The sequence below is a fragment of the Coptis chinensis genome, chromosome 3 (assembly GCF_015680905.1).
Source record: "Coptis chinensis isolate HL-2020 chromosome 3, ASM1568090v1, whole genome shotgun sequence".
NCBI classification, from domain to species: domain Eukaryota; kingdom Viridiplantae; phylum Streptophyta; class Magnoliopsida; order Ranunculales; family Ranunculaceae; genus Coptis; species Coptis chinensis.
In genome coordinates, this window is record NC_141458.1 from 28,456,291 (window position 1) to 28,478,217 (window position 21,927).

At 39.5% G+C, this 21,927-nt stretch overlaps 2 protein-coding genes across 2 annotated transcripts in view; both read left to right on the plus strand.

Moving 5' to 3' along the window:
- The window catches only part of LOC147509001 (uncharacterized), a 28,885-nt gene extending 10,275 nt beyond the window's left edge, over nt 1-18,610 (plus strand). Inside the window, exons 6-15 of the mRNA XM_086601316.1 lie at nt 12,246-12,288; nt 12,901-13,072; nt 13,183-13,281; nt 14,012-14,080; nt 14,435-14,570; nt 15,357-15,555; nt 15,692-15,873; nt 15,991-16,030; nt 17,980-18,215; nt 18,408-18,610. Coding sequence (XP_086457442.1) covers nt 12,246-12,288; nt 12,901-13,072; nt 13,183-13,281; nt 14,012-14,080; nt 14,435-14,570; nt 15,357-15,555; nt 15,692-15,873; nt 15,991-16,030; nt 17,980-18,155 — 1,116 coding nt within the window. The 3' untranslated portion in view covers nt 18,156-18,215; nt 18,408-18,610. The remainder of the gene's footprint in view (nt 1-12,245; nt 12,289-12,900; nt 13,073-13,182; nt 13,282-14,011; nt 14,081-14,434; nt 14,571-15,356; nt 15,556-15,691; nt 15,874-15,990; nt 16,031-17,979; nt 18,216-18,407) is intronic.
- Nucleotides 18,611-20,436: 1,826 nt separating this feature from the next.
- Nucleotides 20,437-21,666, plus strand: LOC147509002 (bidirectional sugar transporter SWEET7b-like). The gene is made up of 4 exons (XM_086599190.1): nt 20,437-20,680; nt 20,805-20,963; nt 21,069-21,188; nt 21,352-21,666. Exons 1-4 carry the CDS (start codon nt 20,453-20,455, stop codon nt 21,508-21,510), a joined length of 666 nt encoding a protein of 221 aa, XP_086455316.1. The 5' UTR covers nt 20,437-20,452; the 3' UTR covers nt 21,511-21,666.
- The last annotated feature ends 261 nt before the right edge of the window (nt 21,667-21,927 follow it).

A 21,927-nucleotide genomic window follows, 5' to 3' on the forward strand; every position in this document is an offset into this window, starting at 1 on the left:
AGTGAAAGGTGATTCTCGGTCGAACGTCGAGGAGTTGTTCGGTAGGCCCAAAGTACTTTAGGCAACTCCTTAACCCACAATCCGCTTCTCTCCACGAGTTTCCGTTTTAAATTATCAAAAATAAGCGGTTAGAGGCTTCCACCGACCGTTACCTTGAGGATATCCGGGGAGAAGAGAAAAGTTGCACAATGCCCCAATCTCGGCAAAAGCGTGTGTTTTGGTGCCGAAATTGTGTCCCATTATCGAAAAGAATGACTTTAGGTAATCCGAACACGCAAATGATATTGTTCCGGATGAACCGTGACATCAACCTCCCCGATATTAGCTAAAGGAACCGCCTCTATCCACTTAGTAAAATAATGCATTTGAACTAAAAGGAATTTCATGTTGCCGGGAGCTATGGGTAGAGGACCAACAATGTCCATTCCCATCGAAGCGAAAAGGCCCGGAGACGCTGTGGGATGGAGCTCTTCGGCCGGAACATGGATGTAGTTAGCATGTCTCCGGCAAGCATCACACTTCCAGAACATAAAGCGTCTGCGTCTTTAAGCATATAAGGCCAAAAGTACCCTGTCGAGATTATCTTGAGTATCAAAGATCTGCCCCAAAGATGATTTCCACATTAAGCCGAAAGTGTATCTCTTCAAGTAAAGTATGAGCCTCGGCATGAGTAACACAACGCAGGTGAGGTCGTAGGTAAGACTTCTTGTACAAGTTGTCACCAACAAGTAAATAACGTCCCACTTTAGCTAACAACTTCTGTGCTTCCGTCTTTTCTACCGGAAGAGTGCCATTTAAAAGATAAGAACGATACGGATCCATCCAAGTCCCCACTGGAGCTTGCAAAATTGGAGCCACAAGACAAACTAATTCTCTTTCAATACTAGGCGCTGACTGATATTCGACGGGAATGGAACGAGCTTCGATATCCCCAAGCAAAGAAGCTAAGTAGGCAAGTGAATCGGCATGCCGGTTGTCCAGCCTAGGTAAATTAATGAAGTTTAGATCTTCAAAATGAGAAGTAAGAGATCTAACCAACTCCAAGTATTGAGCCCACGAGGGTCTCGAAGCCAGTAACCACCCTCAATCTGTTGCGACAACTAATTGAGAGTCGGTGAATCTTGTCGGATGTCGTGACTCCTAAGTTTAGTGCCATGACAAGCCCGCTAGCATACCTTCACTTTCGGTTTAGTTGTTAGATGCCTTGAACCCCAAATGCACCGATTTTTCTAACTTAGTGTTATCCGGAGTCAAGAGTACCGCGCGACCAATACCGCTTGGTCATTGGAAGACCCATCTACTTAACAACTTCCAACCGGGATATGACTCCAAGGTCGAACCGGACTATGAGGAAGTGAGTTAGGTTCGTCTAACTCCATAAAAGCGGGGAGGTGACTTTTCGAATCTGCTTCCATTGCCGAAGGCCGAGGTATCTAGAGGAAAATCGATCAAGAACTTCGGCCAAAGCTTGCCCTTTTCGAAATTTCTGCGACATAAATAATGTCAAATTCCCCTAATTGAATGGACCATTTCAAGAGGCGTCCGCCCTATCCGGTCTTGCCAAGACCGACTTCAAAGGATACTTTCGGTGATGACTCGATGGTGTGAGCTTGGAAGTATGGTCGTAGCTTCTCAGCAGCGAAGATTAGTGCTAGAGCTATTCTCTCAATCTTCGGATATCGTGTTTCGGCATCCAGGAGGGCTCTACTAACAAAGTATACAGGCTTTTCGATATTCCTCTCATCAATTCGTACCAATACCGCGCTGATGCCATGCTCGGAAGAGGCTAAGTATAACCCTAAAACGTCTCCTTGCTTCGGGGTAGTGAGCACGGGAGGGGAGGACAAATAATTTTTTAAGTCCGTAAAAGCCATCTCACATTCGTCGGTCCAATCAAAGCGTATATTCTTCCTTAGTAACTTGTACAAAACCTGACACTTATCCGAACTCCTACTGATGAACACGTTAAGTAAGTCGGCAAGGCGCCCGTATGACCATTGCGCACCTCTTTCGGAGACCTTGGAGAAGCGCATATCAAGAATAGCTTTGATCCAGTGCGGGTTAGCTTCAATTCCACGTTTAGTAACGGATGTCCTAAGAATTTCCGGAGGTAACACCAAAGGTACATTTAGTCGGGTTAAGTTTCATCCGATACTTCCTCGGGGATCCGGAAAGACGACGAAGGTGTGCAAGATGATCGGACTTACGTTTTACTTTTGATCGAGGTCGCCGACATGAGACTTCAACAAAATCACCAATATGATCTTTGAACATCGTTGTGACTAAAGCGTTGATGCGTTGCCCTGCATTTTTAAACCAAAAGGCATAACCCGATAACAATATGTTCCCCGTGCGTGATGAAAGTAGTATGCTCTTGATCGGGGAGGGTACATGAGTATCCGGTTGTAACCGAAAAGCCGTCCGCGAAGAGAAAATCTCATGTCTGCGGTGGCATCGACCCAATGTGTCAATACAAGAGGAAGAGGAAAACAATCCTTCTACGATTGCTTGTTCACATCCGTTATAATCGACACACGTTCGCGGTTCCCATTCTTTTTTTTCAAATGACAACATTAGAGATCCAAGTAGGGTATGTGATATTTCGTGTATGTACTTGGCCTTAAGCAATTTATCCACTTCTTTGTCGATAGCCTCGACGTTCGGGACCCATCTTTCGAGTTTACGCTTTAACCGCACGACGTTGGATCCAAATTGAGCTTATGGCGGCGATGGAGGGATCAATTCCGGCATATCCTCATAACTCCAAGCAAAAATATATCTCGGAATTCTTGTAAGAAATTTATCAACTCTTCTCTAGTCTTTGGGTCCAACATGGTGCCAATTGAGACTTCGTCGAGGTTGGGACCATCTCCTATGTCGACTTCGTCAACCGGTTCCAATGTTGGTGGAGTCCTCCTCTCATCGCCCTATAGAATCTAATGGAATTATATCCAAAGGTGCCGACACTATGTCTTGAGAGGGGACTCGTTCGTAATTGCTATTTGGCGGTCAAGAGACACCTGATGTTATTGGGCGGTTCACGAACCATTTTTAGAAGAGTCTGCATAGCATCGCTTGGAAGCTTGTTGATCTCCTTTGATCACCACGATATTGCCTTGGTGAGGGAACTTCAAGGTTTGGTGATAAGTACTTGGAACCGCTTTCAAACGATGAAGCCAACTCCTACCAAGAATAGCATTATATTGCGTAACTCCCCGACAATCGTGAAGTTGACATTTAGAGCGACGCGTCGGCAGCTTTGATTTGTCAATTCAATCTCTCCCATCGTGATCGGCTATGTCACCATTAAATCCATACAAAGAAGATTTCCGCGGGATGAAGTTCCGTTTCTAGAATCGGCATTTGTTTGAAAGCATGATAGTAAAGTATATCTGCGGAACTCCTGTGGTCGATGAGGATCCTATGCATATCACACCCAAAGAACTTCTAAGGGGACGGAGTAACCAACGATCCGAAAGTGTGGAAAGAAAACCCCTTTTGCATCGTCATGATTGAAAACAACCGCGGAGTTAGATTCCTTGGTCGGTTTGGAAGTGACATTGTTAATGCGCCGCAAATGCGCCGCTGTCTTTCACGGTACCTTTGCCCTCTACTCAACTCTTCAAATGGGCGTTTAGAATTGCCCCGGCCGATCGTGTGAATCACTACCTTATCCGTTCTCGTCTGCGTCAGACAGGTACATTGGTGTCGGGAATTACGGTAGTATTCTGAATCGAGTACCCTTATATTCGATCTAGTAACCCTCGATTACATGAGATCCCGAATTCCATGTTTAAGAGACCTACAATTCTTAGTTCCATGACCGGCTGTTTATGGAACTTACAAAGATTATCGTTTGTATTCCTAGCTCCAATAGCACCGGGTTTCATCTTTGGAGGGTTCTTTAACATGTTCTTGTTCTTGATGGCCTCGAAGATGTCCTCGTCGTAAGGATGAGTTAAAGTGGTAAAGTCCCTATCCAAAGGGGTAGTTGCTTTCACTTTCACGACGTGTCACTAACCTTTTGCCTCTTGGACTTATCTTGATAGGAATTCTGTCGACCGACTTGTGGTCCGACCGTGGTTCCTCGGACTTCCTATCATCATAATGACTATCGAACTCCTACCAACGGAGCGGAGGTGACACCGGTTATCACTCTTTTATGAGAAGAGTCCCCATCGATAGGTCTTCTTCCGGTTCAGATACTTATAAATCCGGAGCCCGCAACTCTGTCATGTTCGTAGGCTTCTTTTTCTTCAAAGGCGTGTATAGACCGTAAGCGGGATCTAATCCTTTTCTAAAAGGCCACAATGGCGAGGGTCTCATCAACGCGTTGTCAACACGCAATTGAACCTCGTTAAATCTTTTGGTGAAATCCACGATACATTTCGTCCTTTTCGGATTTTCATATCAAGCGGCATCGGCGGTTTTAATGTAGGTCGGTTCAACCGAATTTAATTGAATGAAATTGATGGATAGCACCTTAAAATCGTGGATGCCCACGGGTAGCCGTGTACCGGATGAGTCGCCGAGTCTGTCAAACTTGAAGCAAAAAATACCGGCCACAAATAATGATCTTTCGTAGAAAGACCCACCATTGCTTGACGATAACCGAGCACATAGAGATTTGGATCTCCTTTGCCATTAAATTTAGAGAACCCGATTGGTTTATAATCATGGGGGATGTATCCACTCATAACATGTCGTGGAAAAGGAGTTCCAATGTCACCCTCGATTTGCAGACCGAACAATGACTCATCCATCTTGGTTGGTTTGAACCTCGTAGTTCCTCTAGTATTTAGCCTTCGAGTTGTCGCGAGAGTAGTCGGTTCATGAATTTGAGTTCTCTCGTTGTTGTACCTCGGACTGGACTCTCATAGTTCTCATCTTGATGATAGCGTGGTTCCGTTCGAGATCGAGTGGAGGAGTTTGCAAAACTGGATCGGGAACGGAGGGATTCCGAGGCAATGAAGGTTCCCTTGAAACCGAAAGTCTTCTTCGTCTTTGAGGTTGACCTCAATAGTTGTGGATTCGGGCAAAAACACATTCGGACGTCCATCCTCGTACCTTGAGAACTTGAATACCAAGAGAAGTCGGTTCGGTGTGAGCTCGAAGTGTTGGGTTGGATCGATTCGGATTATAATCCGAATCTGGTTGGTCGCTATGATACCCAAACAAAGTAAGGTATATAAGGTGTAGGGGACGTAACCTCACCGTGGTCGAGACTTGGTGGCGGGCGCGCCTCGTGTTTCCATCGGTAAAAGGCAACACTCTTGGAGGTGAACGACCCTCTGCGTCGCGGTAGTAGTCTTGTAAAAACGCAAACGAGCCTCCATGTCGACCACGTTCGCCATCACAAAGATCCATGATGGCTTGGTTGGTTATGGCGGATTGTGGAGTATCGTTGTTAGGCTCATTTTCTTCGACCACTGTCCCAAAACGGACGATCTCCTCTACGCTCGTTGATTGTCTTTGAGAAGTAACATGTGGGTTATTGATCTCGTTATTCCCTCGTTACTTTGATTCGTGATTGGCTCTTGTAGTAACCATGATTTTGAATCAAAGTGAAGAAAATATATATATATATTTTTTTTAAAGAACAACAAACCCAAGAAAAATTGGTAGGTAGGAGAACCTAGAACCAAAAAAAAATTTCGACCAAGAAATCAAATCAATTTCAGATAGTTTCCCACAGACGCTTTAATTGTGTGATGATTTTTCCTAATCAAGAAACACAAATATTTTGTTGATGATCAAAGAACAACTTGAAGTCTTGAATCAATAAGAAGAAGAGATTTAGAAAGATGATGAGTTGAACCCGCGTTCTTTAATGGTTTCATTATCCCGTGTCTAGGAATCAAACTCAAAGCGTAGTTCAACTATTCTATTTATAAGAAATAGATGAAGTTTCCCAATTAGTGTTTAACTAGGAGACCATCTCTTGTTAAATATCATCTTGATGAATAGATAAGATTTCCCAGTTAGTGTTTAACTAGGAGATCTCTTGTTAAGTCTCATCTTGACTCTTCTAGAAGTCCATGTTTCCCAAGTCAAATAGGTCTCCTTTATTGACTTAAACAACAGAAAAACATGTTTAGGTTCGGAGTAGTAGTTAGAGCTCCGAGCCTAGTAGTTGAGTTCCGGATTTGGAGTCCATAGTTAGGAGTTGGTTATACGAACCTACTACTCCAACTAGTTCCAAAGCCCATGAACCTGCTCCGAACCTAGTAGTTGAGTTCCGGATTTGGAGTTCATAGTTAGGAGTTGGTTATACGAACCTACAACTCCAACTAGTTCCAAAGCCCACGAACCTCCTCTTCTTATCTCACTTCCGAACCTAGGAAGTATCTTACTTCCGAACCTAGGAAGTAAGAGGATTTGGACTTGAGATATGTTCTGGTACTTTCTACCCATACCAAAACCATATCCGAGACTTAAGAAGATACTGCCACGTGTTGCATATCTATTTGCTAAAATATGCACACACAGGGTTGTTGATGTTAATCGTTTCCTCCGAATATTGGAGAGGAGTCAGGCGGGTGATATTAAAATCGATGTGCCTACTTTTGATGGTAAACTCGATCCTGACGAGTTTATTGATTGACTTAATCAAATTGAAAAAGGCCTTTGATTATAAAAACTTAGATGATGGAAAGAAGGTTAAATTAGCAGCCACTAAGTTGAAGGGTTATGCTTTGGTGTGGTGGGATGAATTAAATCTGCAGAGGGTTAATCAAGGTTACAGCGTGTTTGCAGTTGGGCTAGTATGCGTCGAGAGTTATATGCACATTTTGTTCCTAAACAGTACCATCAAGATTTGTTCATTCGTTTATAGAATTTGAAACAACAGTTGTCTTCGGTTCAAGAATATACCGAAAGTTTTAGGTTATTTTCAGGTACTTCGTCTTTGGGTTGGTTGAAACTGATGAACAGAGGGTGGGTCGTTTCTTTAATAGTCTGCGCAAGTCAATTCGTGAAGCACTTATCATGTTTGAGATTGAGGACATGGCTACCGCATTTAAGTATGCATCAAGCGTCTTTGAAAAGAGTGCTTTCACCGGTAATGCGACTTCAACACCTTATAATCGGGTTCTGCGAGTGTAGTTACAACTATTAGTTACTCCCCGTGGTCGACTCTTTGGGACATATAGTCTTTGCTAGAAAGTGCTTTGAATGTGGCGTTATGGGTCACATTGCAGCCGAGTGTCCTAAGAAGAAGAAGCGCCCTGTTTTATTAGCTGAAGGTGAAGATGAGGTCGAAGATGTTGTTGCCAAGCCACCTGATCTTGTCCTTGATTTCCAGCATGAAGCTTCTTTGTCAGTGTTTCCAACTTCAGACGCTCCACTACTTTAGCTTGTGGACAAGCTTCGTCAACATGGGGAGAGTGATGTAGAACATTAGTCGAGTCTGTTAGTGTCATAGACGTGTGCCTATGTTCCTTCTACATGTTATGGGCGTGAGCCCTTTAGTTGAGTCCAAGCCCATGGTTCGAGTCCATTAGTTAGTTGTGACACATGCCGTGTTACTATTGGTTTATGCTTTCTAGGTTTAGTTTAAATAAGGGTTTGTAATTAGGGTTCCTGAGTGTTGAAGTTAATGTGATTGAGAGATTCAATAAAAGAGTGATTTTAGGTCTTCTTTAAATTGTGTTTCAATTAAAGTGTAGATTCTATTAAACTGAAGCTTCCGCCAGTCAGAAAAACTACCAGAGTTAAAAGAGAAAGTAATGCAAGTGTGGACGTTGTTCTTAGTAACACTTTTAGTGATTCACACATAGAGGATGAAATACTTGGCATCGCGAAGAGTTAGAGATATTACTTATATAGCTAAGAGTTGGTCCACATCATTTGCTTGTTATAGTTTTCACATAAACTGCTCAAGTCTGAGAACTTTGTCTGGGGATGGATGTTCAACCATAGGAGGATCAGTAAACTAGGTTCCTATGACATGATACCATTCCCCACCCTGTACTAGAGAAGGTTCGTACTTCCGAATGGAAGATAATCTCTCTATGTGGTGCTATAACTTGACATGGCCCTCCTGTATATCAGTCAGAACAAGTGAAAAATAGGGATCACTAGTGTACATCTCAGGAAAAGAGTCAAACCCAAAAACCGAAGTACACAAGGACACCAACAACAAAGAACGCCGGCTAAGAGCATCCATCACACGATTTTGAACCCCAGATTTGTGGCGCAAGACAATGGTAAAATCCTGTAAATAACTAGACCAGCACAGTTGGCGGGCACTGACGTTATCTTGGTTACCAATATGCTTAAGTGCTTCATGGTCAGTATAAAGGAGAAATTTGGAGTGAATCAAATAATGACGCCAATGTTTAAGGGTCTAAACAACGGCATCAATTTTTAACTCATAAACATTGTAGTTCTGTTTCGCACCTGAGAGTTTCTCACTGAAATAAGCGATAGGGTGAGTATGCTGACTAAGAACAACCCCAATACCAACTTTAGAAGCATCAGTACATACTTCAAATGGAGATGAAAAATCCGGTAGTTTAAGAATTGGTGCCGAAATAAGCTTAGTCTTCTCTTCAGCTGCCAGAGACCAAAGAAACTTACTACCACGCAAACAGTCAGTAATAGGAATAGTGATAGTACTAAAATGAGGAACAAAACGGCGATAAAAAGAAGCAAACCCATGAAAACTATGGTCTTCAGTTAAAGTCGTCGGGCTAGGCCAGGAGCGAACCGCCTCGACCTTAGACATATCCACAGAGATACCTACTGCCGAAACCACATAACCCAGAAACAGAACTGAGTCAGTACAGAAAATGTATTTGGCAACAGCAACAAAGAGCTGAGCTTGGCGTAAGACAGACAACACTGTTTGGAGATCCTGGAGATGAGATGCGGTATCCTTGCTGTAAATTAAGATGTCATCGAAGTAAACCACCACACACTTGCCCAAAAATGGCTTCAACACCTGGTTCATGACTCGCATGAAAGTACTGGGTGCATTAGAGAGACCGAATGGCATGACCAACCACTTATATAGGCCCTCCTTAGTCTTAAAGGCGGTTTTCCACTCATCACCAATTCGGATGCGAATCTGATAATAACCCAATTTTAAATCAAGCTTGGTAAAGACGACAGCACCATGTAACTGATTGAGAAGATCATCTAACCTTGGAGTAGGAAATCTGTATTTGGTAGTGATCTTATTAATAGCCCGACTGTCAACACACATACGCCAAGACTCATTCTTCTTGGGAACTAACAAAGCAGGAACCGCACATGGGCTTAAACTTTCCCAAATAAAACCTTTATCAAGCAAATCGGTAAACTGTTGTTGTAACTCAGCATGCTCTTTCGGATTCATCCGATAATGCGGACGATTTGGGATTTTAGAACCAGGAACCAAATCGATTTGGTGTTGTATATCCCTCATAGGAGGCAAACCAGCCGGTAACTCATCCAGAAAAAGGTCCGAGAGCTCTTGTAACAATCCCTGCACACACGCTGGCACTGCAATCTTTGGCGTGTGAGGTTCACACATTAAAATAAACACATGACTAGCTTCAAGCATTTCGGTCTCAAAACTGCGCAAAGCCAAACAAGAAGACTTTGGCTCGGGTGAGGCTGTGGGCACAGGCTCCCAAGTTGGTACTAACACAATTTTAACACCCTCAAACTGAAAACTATGAGTATTCTTCCAACCATCATGAGCAACCCACCGATCAAATTGCCAGGGGCAACCCAATAACAAATGGCAAGCATCCATAGTAACAACATCACACCACACCTTATCAACATACTTAGAACCAATAGAAAAAAAAACCAAACAACGTTTAGTCACTGTTACCTCTGTGCCTTTCTTCAACCAAGAGAGAGAATAAGCGCCGGATGTTTCTCAGTGGCCAAGTTAAGCTTCAGAAGAGATGACATTCTCACAGCTACCCGAATCAATAAGTAGCTTACAGACCCTCCCTAGAATTCTACAAGTTGACTGGAAAATATGGTTGTGGAGCCAACCATTACCCTCAGTTTTTTAGGAGTAAAACATAGTCGGCGCACCACCAGAAGTTCACCCCTGTCACCAGTGACTAGTTCTTCCGGACTGTCATCCGAACCCACATCAAAAATGGGATCCCCCAGAAAACCACCCATGGGATCCTCATCAATATCCTCATTCTCGGCAAACAAAATCTTACCAGGAGCAGGTGGTTTGGAACATCGGTTAGCATAGTGATCCATCTCACCACAATGAAAACACTTAACCGCATTAGTGCCACAACCTAAAGCTTCTGGACCCTGCGGCTTAGTGATAGGAACATTAGGAGTACGGGGAATAGGACCACTACTCCTGCGATTCTGTTGTTTTTCCAGAATTAAGGCACACTAATGAGCCTCAGAGACCGAAAAAACATCAAACAAGTTCAAGGCATCCTGCAGGTTAGAATGAAAACCCCCAATATAACGGGCCACCAACTGATCATCAGACTCTGTCAAATCTACACGAGACAATAACTGATAAAAATCTTTGGTATAGTCATCTACAGATTTTGCGCCTTGACGCAAGTTCTGAAAGCGTTGATATAGTTCACGCGTATAATTGAATGATAAAAAATCGGCACGGAGATATTTTTTTAGTTTCTCCCAATCAACGATTTTAGATTTACCTCTTCGGTGACGAGTCGCTTTCAACTGTTGCCACCAAGCCATAGCACGACCATTTAAAACGAAGTTGCCACAAAGCGCCACCGTTTGTCGCCCGGCACCTCTTTGAACTCCACAATCTCCTCCCGGTCCGAGCCAATCAATTAGATAAATGCGGTTGTAAGCTGCCATGAAACTCAGGCAAATCAATTTTCAAACCCGATTCCCAGCGTTTGTTCTCTCTGTGTTGCGGAACACGCGGGAAGTTATCATCCTCCTCCAAAACGGCAAAGGGATTGTTATCCTCTGCCTCCAGAACGTCCTCCACGTGCTGTGGTTCACGGTCTTGTGGTTGGTCGGGTTGCCGATTAAGGGCCTCGACCTGGCGGGTTAGCGTTGCTACTTGCCTTGAAAGTTCGGCCATGCGGTCACGAGTATACACATCGTCCAGAAAAGCTTCTCTCTGAGGTCTACCACGTCCTCTTGCTACATATTTAGATCGTAGTTGGCTCTGATACCAACTAATGTAATACTAAGTGCGTTAGCTCACAAACAATCAAAAGAATCGGTCTTTAACCAAGAAACGATGAAATAACTTTATAAAATCAATGAATAATCTTATCACAATCCTCCTAAGCCTTTAAATAGGCGTCCTAACTCTAAACTAAACAAGCGGTGACTTTCCTGAACCAATCCTTCCAAAAATAAGCAAAACAATCGATTATTCGTGTAAAGCCCACGATAAGGCCCAGAGCGCGACCTGCACTTATATCAAGACAAAACTGAGCGCACCACGCGCTCGCTCTACTGTAACATTCACTAGCTTTGAGCGCGATCTGCGCTTGTATCAAGGCAAACTGAGCGCACCCCGCGCTCGTACTCCTCAGAGCAACTACTCATACTTTGATGACCCTATCATATTCATCAAGGTATTCTTCCGCGAGCATCTGTACTGCATCAGAGATATTACTTATATAGCTAAGAGTTGGTCCACATCATTTGCTTGTTATAGTTTTCACATAAACTGCTCAAGTCTGAGAACTTTGTCTGGGGATGGATGTTCAACCATAGGAGGATCAGTAAACTAGGTTCCTGTGACATGATACTATTCCCCACCCTGTACTAGAGAAGGTTCATACTTCCGAATGGAAGATAATCTCTCTATGTGGTGCTATAACTTGACATGGCATCTGCTAAATGTTGAAAAGAAGTATAGAATTTACAAAGAGGGTAATCGGAACTGATACTTGCTATATTTGTCTCCATAGGAAGAAATCTTGCCACCTTGTGGCTCATCTTGGAAAGTGATGTACTTGATACTTAGTGCCAGGCATTATTTGAATTTTTAATATCTCAGGCTGTGAACTGTTTTCATTGTTTTGGCCTATGGATGTCCCCATACTGGCTTAGGTGCATCAAACTGCAAACTGAATTTGCAATTAAGACGTACAAAACATTTTCCCCTCTGATTGCACAAAGCTGCAGTCCTCGTGCAAGTCTTTATGTATAATTGTTTTCCCAATTTGCTGATATCTTGCTGCCGTGTCTTGTAAAATAATTTCAAGTTAAATCTGAATATATAGCCACAGAGCTGGAACTGAGATATTTCCTATTATCTTTTGTTGCAGATGCAGATTGAGCCATGCGTTGCAATCGATTACAACATTGAAGATATCCTATTACTTGTTACAATTTTTCATCTGGTCTCCACAGTTATTTTTAAATTGTAAGAAATTCGTAAAAGAAAAATATTTGAGTTGAAAAAAATAGAACAAGAATATTAATTAAGTATAGAAGCACAAAAAGGACTGTGTCTCAACATTTAACATCCTATTCCTGACACCTATAACAAGATCACCAAACAATGTTGGTTGTAATTAGCAAAAACTGCCTGAATCAATTTGTAAAATGTCCAAAACGTGAGTAAAATAAAACAAATTCCTCAAGCGCACACAGAAATGCGAAGTCAGAATATATTCCCTTGCTATGCTACAAAAACTGCTGAAACAAAGGTAGGGAAATAAACAAAATAGAGTGAAGGAGAAAAACAAAAATTCTTCAGTCATCTCTTCTGAATTAAAGCATTTTTCTTTTATTGCAAAGACAAAGCCATGCCACAGTAAGTCGATAACATATTGTAGGAAAGAGTTTGCCATTAACTTAATATACATTAAATGATGTCTCTAATTATCTAGCAAGACGAATATATGATAAAATACAGTTATAGTATGTCTCATTTTGAACTCATTCACCTCCACCCTCTTGTTTACTTAAAATTATTACAGATCCCTAGGAAAATCAATTGGGAAGATCACATAACCCGAGGCTCAGATCATTGGGAATGGCAAAAGGCTGTATCTGTCTTGTTTGATGAACGCCCTATATGGCACACAATTTCGTTGAATCACTGCTTGCTTGATAAAGGTCTAAGGGTTGGTGCTCATATGTTTAAAAGGTGGTCTCGCAAGACAAATTCCAGTTATGTTTACTGATTACCAATATTAACACCCTCATTGTACTGGTCAAAATTCTTACAATACTTTTAATTGGTTTTGATTTGTGTAGGCTTCTGTTTAGAACTGCCTACTACTTTTCAACAGGACCATATCGTCAGCTTTGGATTAGAAAAGGGTATGATCCTCGTAAGGATCCTGAATCACGGATGTAAGATATCTTATCAAACGATCTCAATAACTTAAGGCTGTATAATGATTCTTTTTGCTTGTTATTTTAACCTGGTGGAGTGTGGAGTGTGGACTATTGTTTACTTGTATGTCTAACTATCACAACTAAAAGAACATGTAACTATCACAACTAAAGAAGATGGAATCTTAGGCATCCTATTTATGTGAAGTCAGTGTTCCATGTAAAACAGAATTTAATGACACTGTATTGACAGCTTGCTCTTTTATTTTGGCAAGAATGGCAATTTCGAGTCAAGAAAATGGAATGTCTTAGAATATTTCCTGAAGATTTGAATCATGGTTCTTTAGTCTTTTTATTTTATCAGTTATAGATACCTATAGTTTTGTAGATCATATTTGTTGTGTAATTTAAATCAAAGAAATATAAGATATTTATAGTGATAGCATGTTCCGTGTTGAGACTATTTTGATGCCAATAGGTACTTAATGACACTTGCTGGGCCGTAAGTCTCCCATTAATTTGAATGGGAACAATGAGGGATTTGAAGAATTTTTTGGAATTGTTGAGTATGAATGCATTGTTTCTTCTAAAGAGTAAAAGAGGCCATTAGAGCTAGTTTAGGGTCTCCATCTTTCCCCACAAGCATATTTAAACTAATGGGTGAAAACATCGTGTGAGATAGTTGGAGTATATATTTAGCGCAGAATTGTTGAAAATCTGACTCTATGAGACATTGGTTCCTCTACAGATACCAGAGAATTGATTTTCGAGTACCACCTCCATTACGGCACATAGGAGATGTGCATGCAACAGACAAGTAAGCTATCCATTTCAGTTAGATTTTCTGTGGGCTTTTTAAAAAAAAAATTAATTTGTTGTGTTCAATCTCATTCTTTGATCATGCGGAGTTGTGTATCAATGATCTATATTCTTTTCATAGAGCGAAAATAGTATAATAATCGCCCTAAAACAAGCTTCTTTATCTAGACAGCCCTTCTATGTGGTTTCCAGATTGTTGACGAAAAGAAGTGTTATATATTTGACCTTACCAATATATTACTAACTTTTGTTGACATAATTTGTTGCTTTTAAACTCAACTACTACCAAACTGCAATTTTAATTGTTGTTGAATACAGTTACTAGCCATTAGAAGGTTCCCTTTTTTCACAGATTGAAGCATATGTGGAAGGATTTATGTGCATTGCGGGTTTTTCCTTGTAAATGTCAAATTTCGTTGCAACTTTTTGAACTTGATGATGATTACATTCGAGAAGAGATTAGAAAGCCACCAGAAGATACCTGTTCAGTAAGGTCCTTATTCTTGAGTTTTTCCTTTTAATAGCTGAAAAAGTATTTCTCGTTGTCTGAAAGTTAGCGTGTAACTTCTAGCGTTTAGCAGTATAAGTATCACATTTGAAAATTTGTTATTGTCATTGTCTAGAAAAGAAATGAACTTTCTTTCTTACATTAGAAGATAAAATTTCTTTTGCTGAGTTATGAATTTCGTTTATTACTCCAAATTTATCTTGCCAATTTCAATATATAATTACCACTATTTAGCACGCCCAAGGTTGTTCAAATAGAAGGTCAGAAATGGCTTCAGATTATGCTTGGAGTAATACTCTTCTTTTCTTGTCATGATATGTCATACCCATTAGTTCCCAAAATTCACATGACAATACTCCTTTTTGCATTTCTTGTTGGTCATTGGTGAAAACTTTGGTAGGTATAGTGTGTGCACTATATGCTGTCAGAACATAGACTTAAGTTTTCTAATCACTGGACGGCCCTCCAACTGCCTCAGATTTCATAGAAGATGTTACAGTACTGGGCTCATTGGGTTTCTAACATCACATCCAAAAAATTACTGCCAGCACCTCTGTCAGCTATATAACTTTTTTCCTAAATGAAGATCTACTCTGTAGCATGCATCACCAACACAGTCAAATGGTTCTTCCACAAACGTTTTTAGATTCCCTTATTGAACAAGTGCTAATTCTGTTTCATTTTTGTTGACAGTAGAAGCTGTAAAATTGATGTTGTTAGGGCTTCTAGCGTACACCTTAACATTTTGTAAATATTCTGGTCGCAGTGTTCAACAGGATGGTTTTCTTCATTTGTGCATGATAGCTTGAAATTACGCATCGCAGTGAGGTTCTTATCCGTATACCCAAAAATGGGTGCAGAAAGCTTGTTGAAATCTGCATCTTTACGATTTGAGAAGTCTAAGAGAGCACGTGCTCTAAAGAGTGACTTCAGACCCAAAGAAATGGAGCATCAACTTAACAAAGGTTCAAACTTTTGTTCATTGTTACCAGTATTTGAACTTGTTACTCTTATCAATTATTTCTACTGTTAATCAACTGGTTATACAATTTGATTCTGTTTGATTTACGATAATAATATAAGATATATTCTTATTTGTAGAATCCAGCAGTCATCTTTCTAAAGTTTCACCAACGAAACTCAAAGATACAGATTTAGTTTTTGATAATGGTAAAGATGAGTACGATGATGACGAAGACAACAATGATGGATATGACTATATTGAGGAAGAGGAAGAGGAAGATGAGGAAGAGGAAATGGATGAATACGAATCATACCAAGTGGTAACTGACCTCTTTAATATCTTTCCTCAGTTTCTAGTTTATTCTTTTTTCCCCTCCCTCTTTTGGTGTTTCTTATTCGCTCTTTCTTATGTGTTTCTTTTGTGTTCTTGGCTTTAGGACGCTGGTGATGGTGATTTCACTCTGAATCCACTTTCCTGTATCCTTGAAATATAATTGCTCAGATTCGTTTTTTTTCTCCTCTTTTCCGTTTCTTATTTATTTACTAAGTTATATTTTCTCAGAATTCTGACTTAATTGGTCTCTTACTCTCGTCAAGTTTCATGGATTTATCTTGGGGGTAAAACATAGTATTTTGTAGTATAGCTACTTTACATGTTGATACCTATGTATATCAGTATATCACATAATGTCCCAGTCTAAATTTCCTCACTCTGAATCCACTTTCCTGTATCCTTGAAATATAATTGCTCAGATTCGTTTTTTTTCTCCTCTTTTCCGTTTCTTATTTATTTACTAAGTTATATTTTCTCAGAATTCTGACTTAATTGGTCTCTTACTCTCGTCAAGTTTCATGGATTTATCTTGGGGGTAAAACATAGTATTTTGTAGTATAGCTACTTTACATGTTGATACCTATGTATATCAGTATATCACATAATGTCCCAGTCTAAATTTCACAGCTAGAACTTTAGGAAACTATATTAAGCACTACCTCTTTGAGAGTGCTGAGGAGAAAAGTTACCAGTGTTCTGGTCTGGCTTCTGAATTCAGGGTACTTCCCCGTTCTATAAAGTTGCGAATACATTTGCAAGTATTAAAACATTGATTCATTAATTCTGGGGTTAACAAGAGGAAGGCTAAGTTGGAGAGATCAAGACTCTGCGCGTTGCTGGGACTTGGGGGGTAGGAGCATCCCCAGTTAAAGATAAAGTGGAGAAGTTCATTTGAAGTAATTTGGCCACGTACAACACAGCCTAGAAATGACAAGTGAGGAGTCTTTAGTGTGGGTTAAGGCTCTGTACAGGGAAAAAGGAAGGTTGGGCAATTCGAAATCAAGGTAATATTGAAAAAGTTTTAATTCAAAAGGTTCAAATGAAATTACTGACTCTTATTAATATTGATAGTAAGGATAGATTTCGTTTGGAATCCCAGTTGTTTGGAATAGGGGATTCGACGGTGAAACAATAATGATAGTTGTTTCAAATCAATGGAGGATGCTAGAAGCCTTTTAAGAATAGCTATAGAATCTTTGGTATGATTCTGTATCTGTTGAGAAGATTTTTGAGGTGAACTGTGCCTATAGTGCGTTTGGATTATCTAGCATGGAGAGGTAAATTTCAATGTATCTATCTGAGTCCGAGTAGATTGAAACTCGGTGTAATTTCCTACTATGAGTGAGAACTACTTGGACCAGTCAATGAGTGTTTTAGAGGAATTTGGTGCATAATTAGAACTTGTTGAATGACTAAGGGATGTTAATTTTCTGGTAAAAACAATTGTGGGATTTTGAGCAGTTTGTAGGTTTACTTTTAACATTTATTGCATGTGATCAAGAAGATAACTTTGGAGGGTATTTAAAATTTTGGATGTTTTCTGTCGCTATAGCAGTTATAAATATCTTCTGGTGCTTAACTTTGCCGAATGCCTTGTTGTCAGTCATTTGAATGAGTACATGTTAATGCACATGTCAAGGAAGTGTGATGTACTAGCAGAGAATTCCAACAAGGAGTGTTCTTTATTAATGTTTAATTGCAATCTTGCATCTACTTAATTTTCTTTCTTTGTATTTTCCTTTTCGTTATCTATTGTCTTTGAAACACTTGGATTGATGTCTTTTTGGTGTCACGAGGCATAATTTAAGTTTTTGTCTTTGTTTCAGAATGCACTCCTAGATCCCTTCCTCTTATTGTTCTTTTTTAATTTTTCCCTCATAACTCTTCTATTTTCCCATTTCAACGTTGAATTATGGAGTTAGCTGTGGCTCTAACCAAAATACTAATACTATCTACTATAAATAGTCTTGACCAGATTTTGGAATTGTTAGTCACAATTTCAAAAAAAAAACCTGTCCACACGCAAGATTCTGGTCGAATTTTTATTGAGTTTCTCATCGTGCAACAAGAAAGTTTCCTATATATTGTGCAGATCCAATTGGAGAAAACATCTCGAAGAACTACTTGCAGGAGCTCTTTGGTAGTTTCCCATCCACCGAAGCAGCTAGCAACAAGGATCAGGAGGTTGAATTCAGTGACGCTGAATATCAGATTTTTGAGCAAGATAGTGATGATAATGCAAACTATTCTGGTGATGATGATTATTAGCATCATAGTAGTGTTGAAGCTGGTTGGTGTCTCTTTTTTTTAGCCGGGGAATCACTTCTGGTATTATCATTACTAAGTACTTTTATGATAGAGTTGAGACTTGAGACATTACATTCTTCTATAGTTTGAAAATTTTAGGTAGACAACTTTTAAATATTTTTGATGCATGAATCGGATTCATTAGTCATTATTATAAGTTCATTGTATAATCATAGATATTTAACTAATTCAAAGGTATCTGACTGTTGGCAGAAAGTATCTACTTCGCCTGATGGAGAGAAAAATGTGCAACCATATTAGGTGTGGAATTTGATATGGGCAAGTTTCGAGTACAGAGAAGTAGCTGTACCATTTGAAAACGATGCAGAGTTGTAACCTTTAAACTTTAATGTTGAATTGTAACTTTGTAACTTATCTGAACCGAACTTAAGAAATGCCATTTCGTATTTTGTCTAGTCGTTTTAGCCAAAATATAATTTGCAGTTGTAGACTTGTAGCCCGATGATTTTGAAGAAAAAAGCTTCTTAATCTGTATTCTTGATCACCCACTCAAGTATTGCTCAGTGATAAACCGAGAAGCCCAAGCCCAATACCGACTCCAAGTTGGGCCGGAGTCTGCCCAATACAATTTGGAGTCTGTCAATAGTAGGACCCACTAACTAAGGTTGTTTTGTCGATAAAGTTTTCATACAACATCCGAAACCTTTCTTTGATTTGGTGTTCTTTTGTATCGTGTATTCAGATTTCTTGAGGTAAGTTTAGTCATGCTGCCTAATATAAAGGATAAAATGAAAAATCAATTTTATTCATGTTCTCTAAATTATCATTGAGATGTTGCAAGGGATGTTATCTGCCAAATTGTGAGAAATCGGGAACGAGATATTATATTGTCGTGTTGTTGGCGCGCCATGTCACAATTTTTTTTTTTTACTGAGGTCTCTCCAACTCACCCATGGCTGAATGAAAGACGGTTTTTCAAAGAAGTTGCAGCGACCGCCTTTTACATCCATATTATTTGGTCGGCCCATTCTAATTTTAATTTTTAAGTCAGTGATAGTGATACAAAGGTCATGGAGGGTCTACCACAGTCATTCTTTGGTTTTGTTTTCTGATAAGTGTGTAACCATACAGATCCAAGTTATCCAGAATTTCAAGTAACTTATTATCCAAGTCAGATTAATTCTAAGAAAGTGTTTATCCACTACGTACAACTAACTACGGATTTATTGAGTAATTAGTTCCAACATCCAATTCCAATAGAATCGGATATTCCGGTGGTATTATATTGTGCCACCTTAACAATATTAATGTACTTAACATGCTTTAGAAATTATATGTGGCGAAAAAATCTACCACAACAGAAAGAAAATGACTTGGATTAGCTAGCTAGAGTACTGCTTAGATTCTGTAGTTGCCAAAATTGCCAGCTTCCAAAATGGACATTTCGACATTCTGCATTTCGATCTGCTACGTTGTTTCACACAGACCCTGCCCATCCCTATAAAATTCTATGGAACTGCTACAAATAATTGAAAGAGTGTGCAGAGTAAGAATAAGGCAGAACTTTAGACGCAATAATCATGCAGTTAGTTAATCGTTTAAAAATGCCAACACACATGCACTTGCTTCATTGCATGTTTTCGAGAGCGTAAGAAACACATGGTACGTACAACCAGACGACTGTATGAAGTTGAACTCCTGGCGAATACCAGCGAAATATAGTTCAATAAGAATTAAGAAAACTACATGCAGTATAGGACGTACTCTTGGCAAAAGTGGCAAGGTTATTCAAAGTCTATCCGGATATCATAACTTATCCAGATAATTTGATCATCTATATATACTTCTCTTTTGGTGATCCTTAAACTTCATACGAGTTTTAGGTGCTCTCCTTCGCTCACATTCTTTCTACTTCGTTCTTCCTCAATCGATCTTGGCTTGTTCTTCTGCCTTTGGCAAACATGCATGGCTTAGAGGCATTTCGCTTTGCGCTTGGCATATTCGGTATGTTTACGCTTCTTCTTTCTTTATTCTGGTTCTCAGTATACAGTACTGGAAATTGTTTTAATGTCGATCATCACTCAATCGCCGTTTTTATTCATTATTATTTGATTGTTTTATCAATTTGTTCCATGTTTGCAGGCCAAGTCACCTCTTTCTTCTTGTTTCTCTCACCCGGGTACTTAACTATGTTATAACTCAATCTTTTCACTTCTATAAACTCAACTAGTACTGATTACTAAACATGCTTTTTATTTTTTCTGTGGTTTTTTTTTTCCAATGTATGAAACAGTCAGATGATGTGGACTATTCATAAGAGAAAAGATGTGGAAGACTTCATGCCAATTCCGCTGGTGGCTGGAGTGATGAATTGTCTGATGTGGGTTTTCTATGGACTTCCGTTTGTAACCAAATCCAACGTCCTGATTGTAACAATTAACAGTCTGGGCCTTGCTATGGAGTTATTTTACGTAGCCGTTTATTACTACTATGCTCACCTCCAGAAGAAAAGATGGAAGTCGAGGGTATTTTAATCAATCATATCCTAGCTACAAATTATTCAAGTTTTAAGCACAATAAGTTCATCTACATACGTTTTTAAGTCATACTATACTTATGTCATTGTCATAATTGTGAAATTATTTGCAGACATATGTCATGCTTATGTTCATTGTCATAATTGTGGCGTTCATTCTGTTTGCTGGTCTTACACTCGAAGTTTTTCCTCGTCATTCGAGAGGAACTATTGCTGGATGGGCTTCCACTATCTTTAGCATTTGCCTGTATGCTTCGCCCCTCTCTGCAATGGTATGTCATTATTTAATTTTTTAATTTTTTCTATTGATTCCTGTAATTTAGATATTTGGAGACTAGCAACAATAATCCTAATCTTAGTGAATTTGGTGTGTGCAGTGGACTGTTTGGACAACAAAGAGCGTCGAATACTTGCCATTACTAATTTGTTGTGCCAACTTACTTAATGGAACAACTTGGGCCGGCTATGCGTTGATTCGAATGGACTATTTCGTCTTGGTAAGTCTTCTATATATGTCGTTTAATTTGTATATTTCTCCTCATGACCACATCATCATCCTTTCAATTAATATTTCTTCTAGTTTGAGCCAATTTCTTAAATGTTTGGTTGATCCTATTGTTTTGCGCTACATACACTAACTCGGGCTATCTGACTTTGTAGGTTAGTAATGGCATTGGAGCAATTCTTGGGGTACTGCAGCTACTATTATATGCCACATTCCGCAAGCCAGGCGGCGGTGACGATGATAAAAAGAAGTCACCTCAGAAGCAGGATTTGGAACTTGGTTCAATAGGCAATTTAACACGTGTGGGAAACTAGTTTGTATTTTTTTTTTATTCGTCCTCACTGGATGAAGCTGAACTTAGCTAGGAATTATTTTTTGGTTCAAAGTTTTTTTTTTTTTTTTTTTAGCAATTGTTTGAGCATTTTTTTGGTTCAAAGTTAAATGTAAAATTGATGTTTTTGATGAGCCTTTTATATGACTGATCATTCCATTTTTGAGTTATAATTTCCTTGCTTTTATATTTCACATATAGCCAAAACTGAAATTGGTTTTCTTTCCTAATTCCTACTTCACAAGTTTGCTTAGAACAAGGATCTAGTTCAAAAAAGCTTGAAGTATAGCAGACTAGCAGTTGTGATGTTTTGAAGAATTATTTTGAGGCATTCAATTATATTACTTTGCCTTACTGGCAGTTATAGCAATTTAAACCATAGTATAAAATATTGCGATAT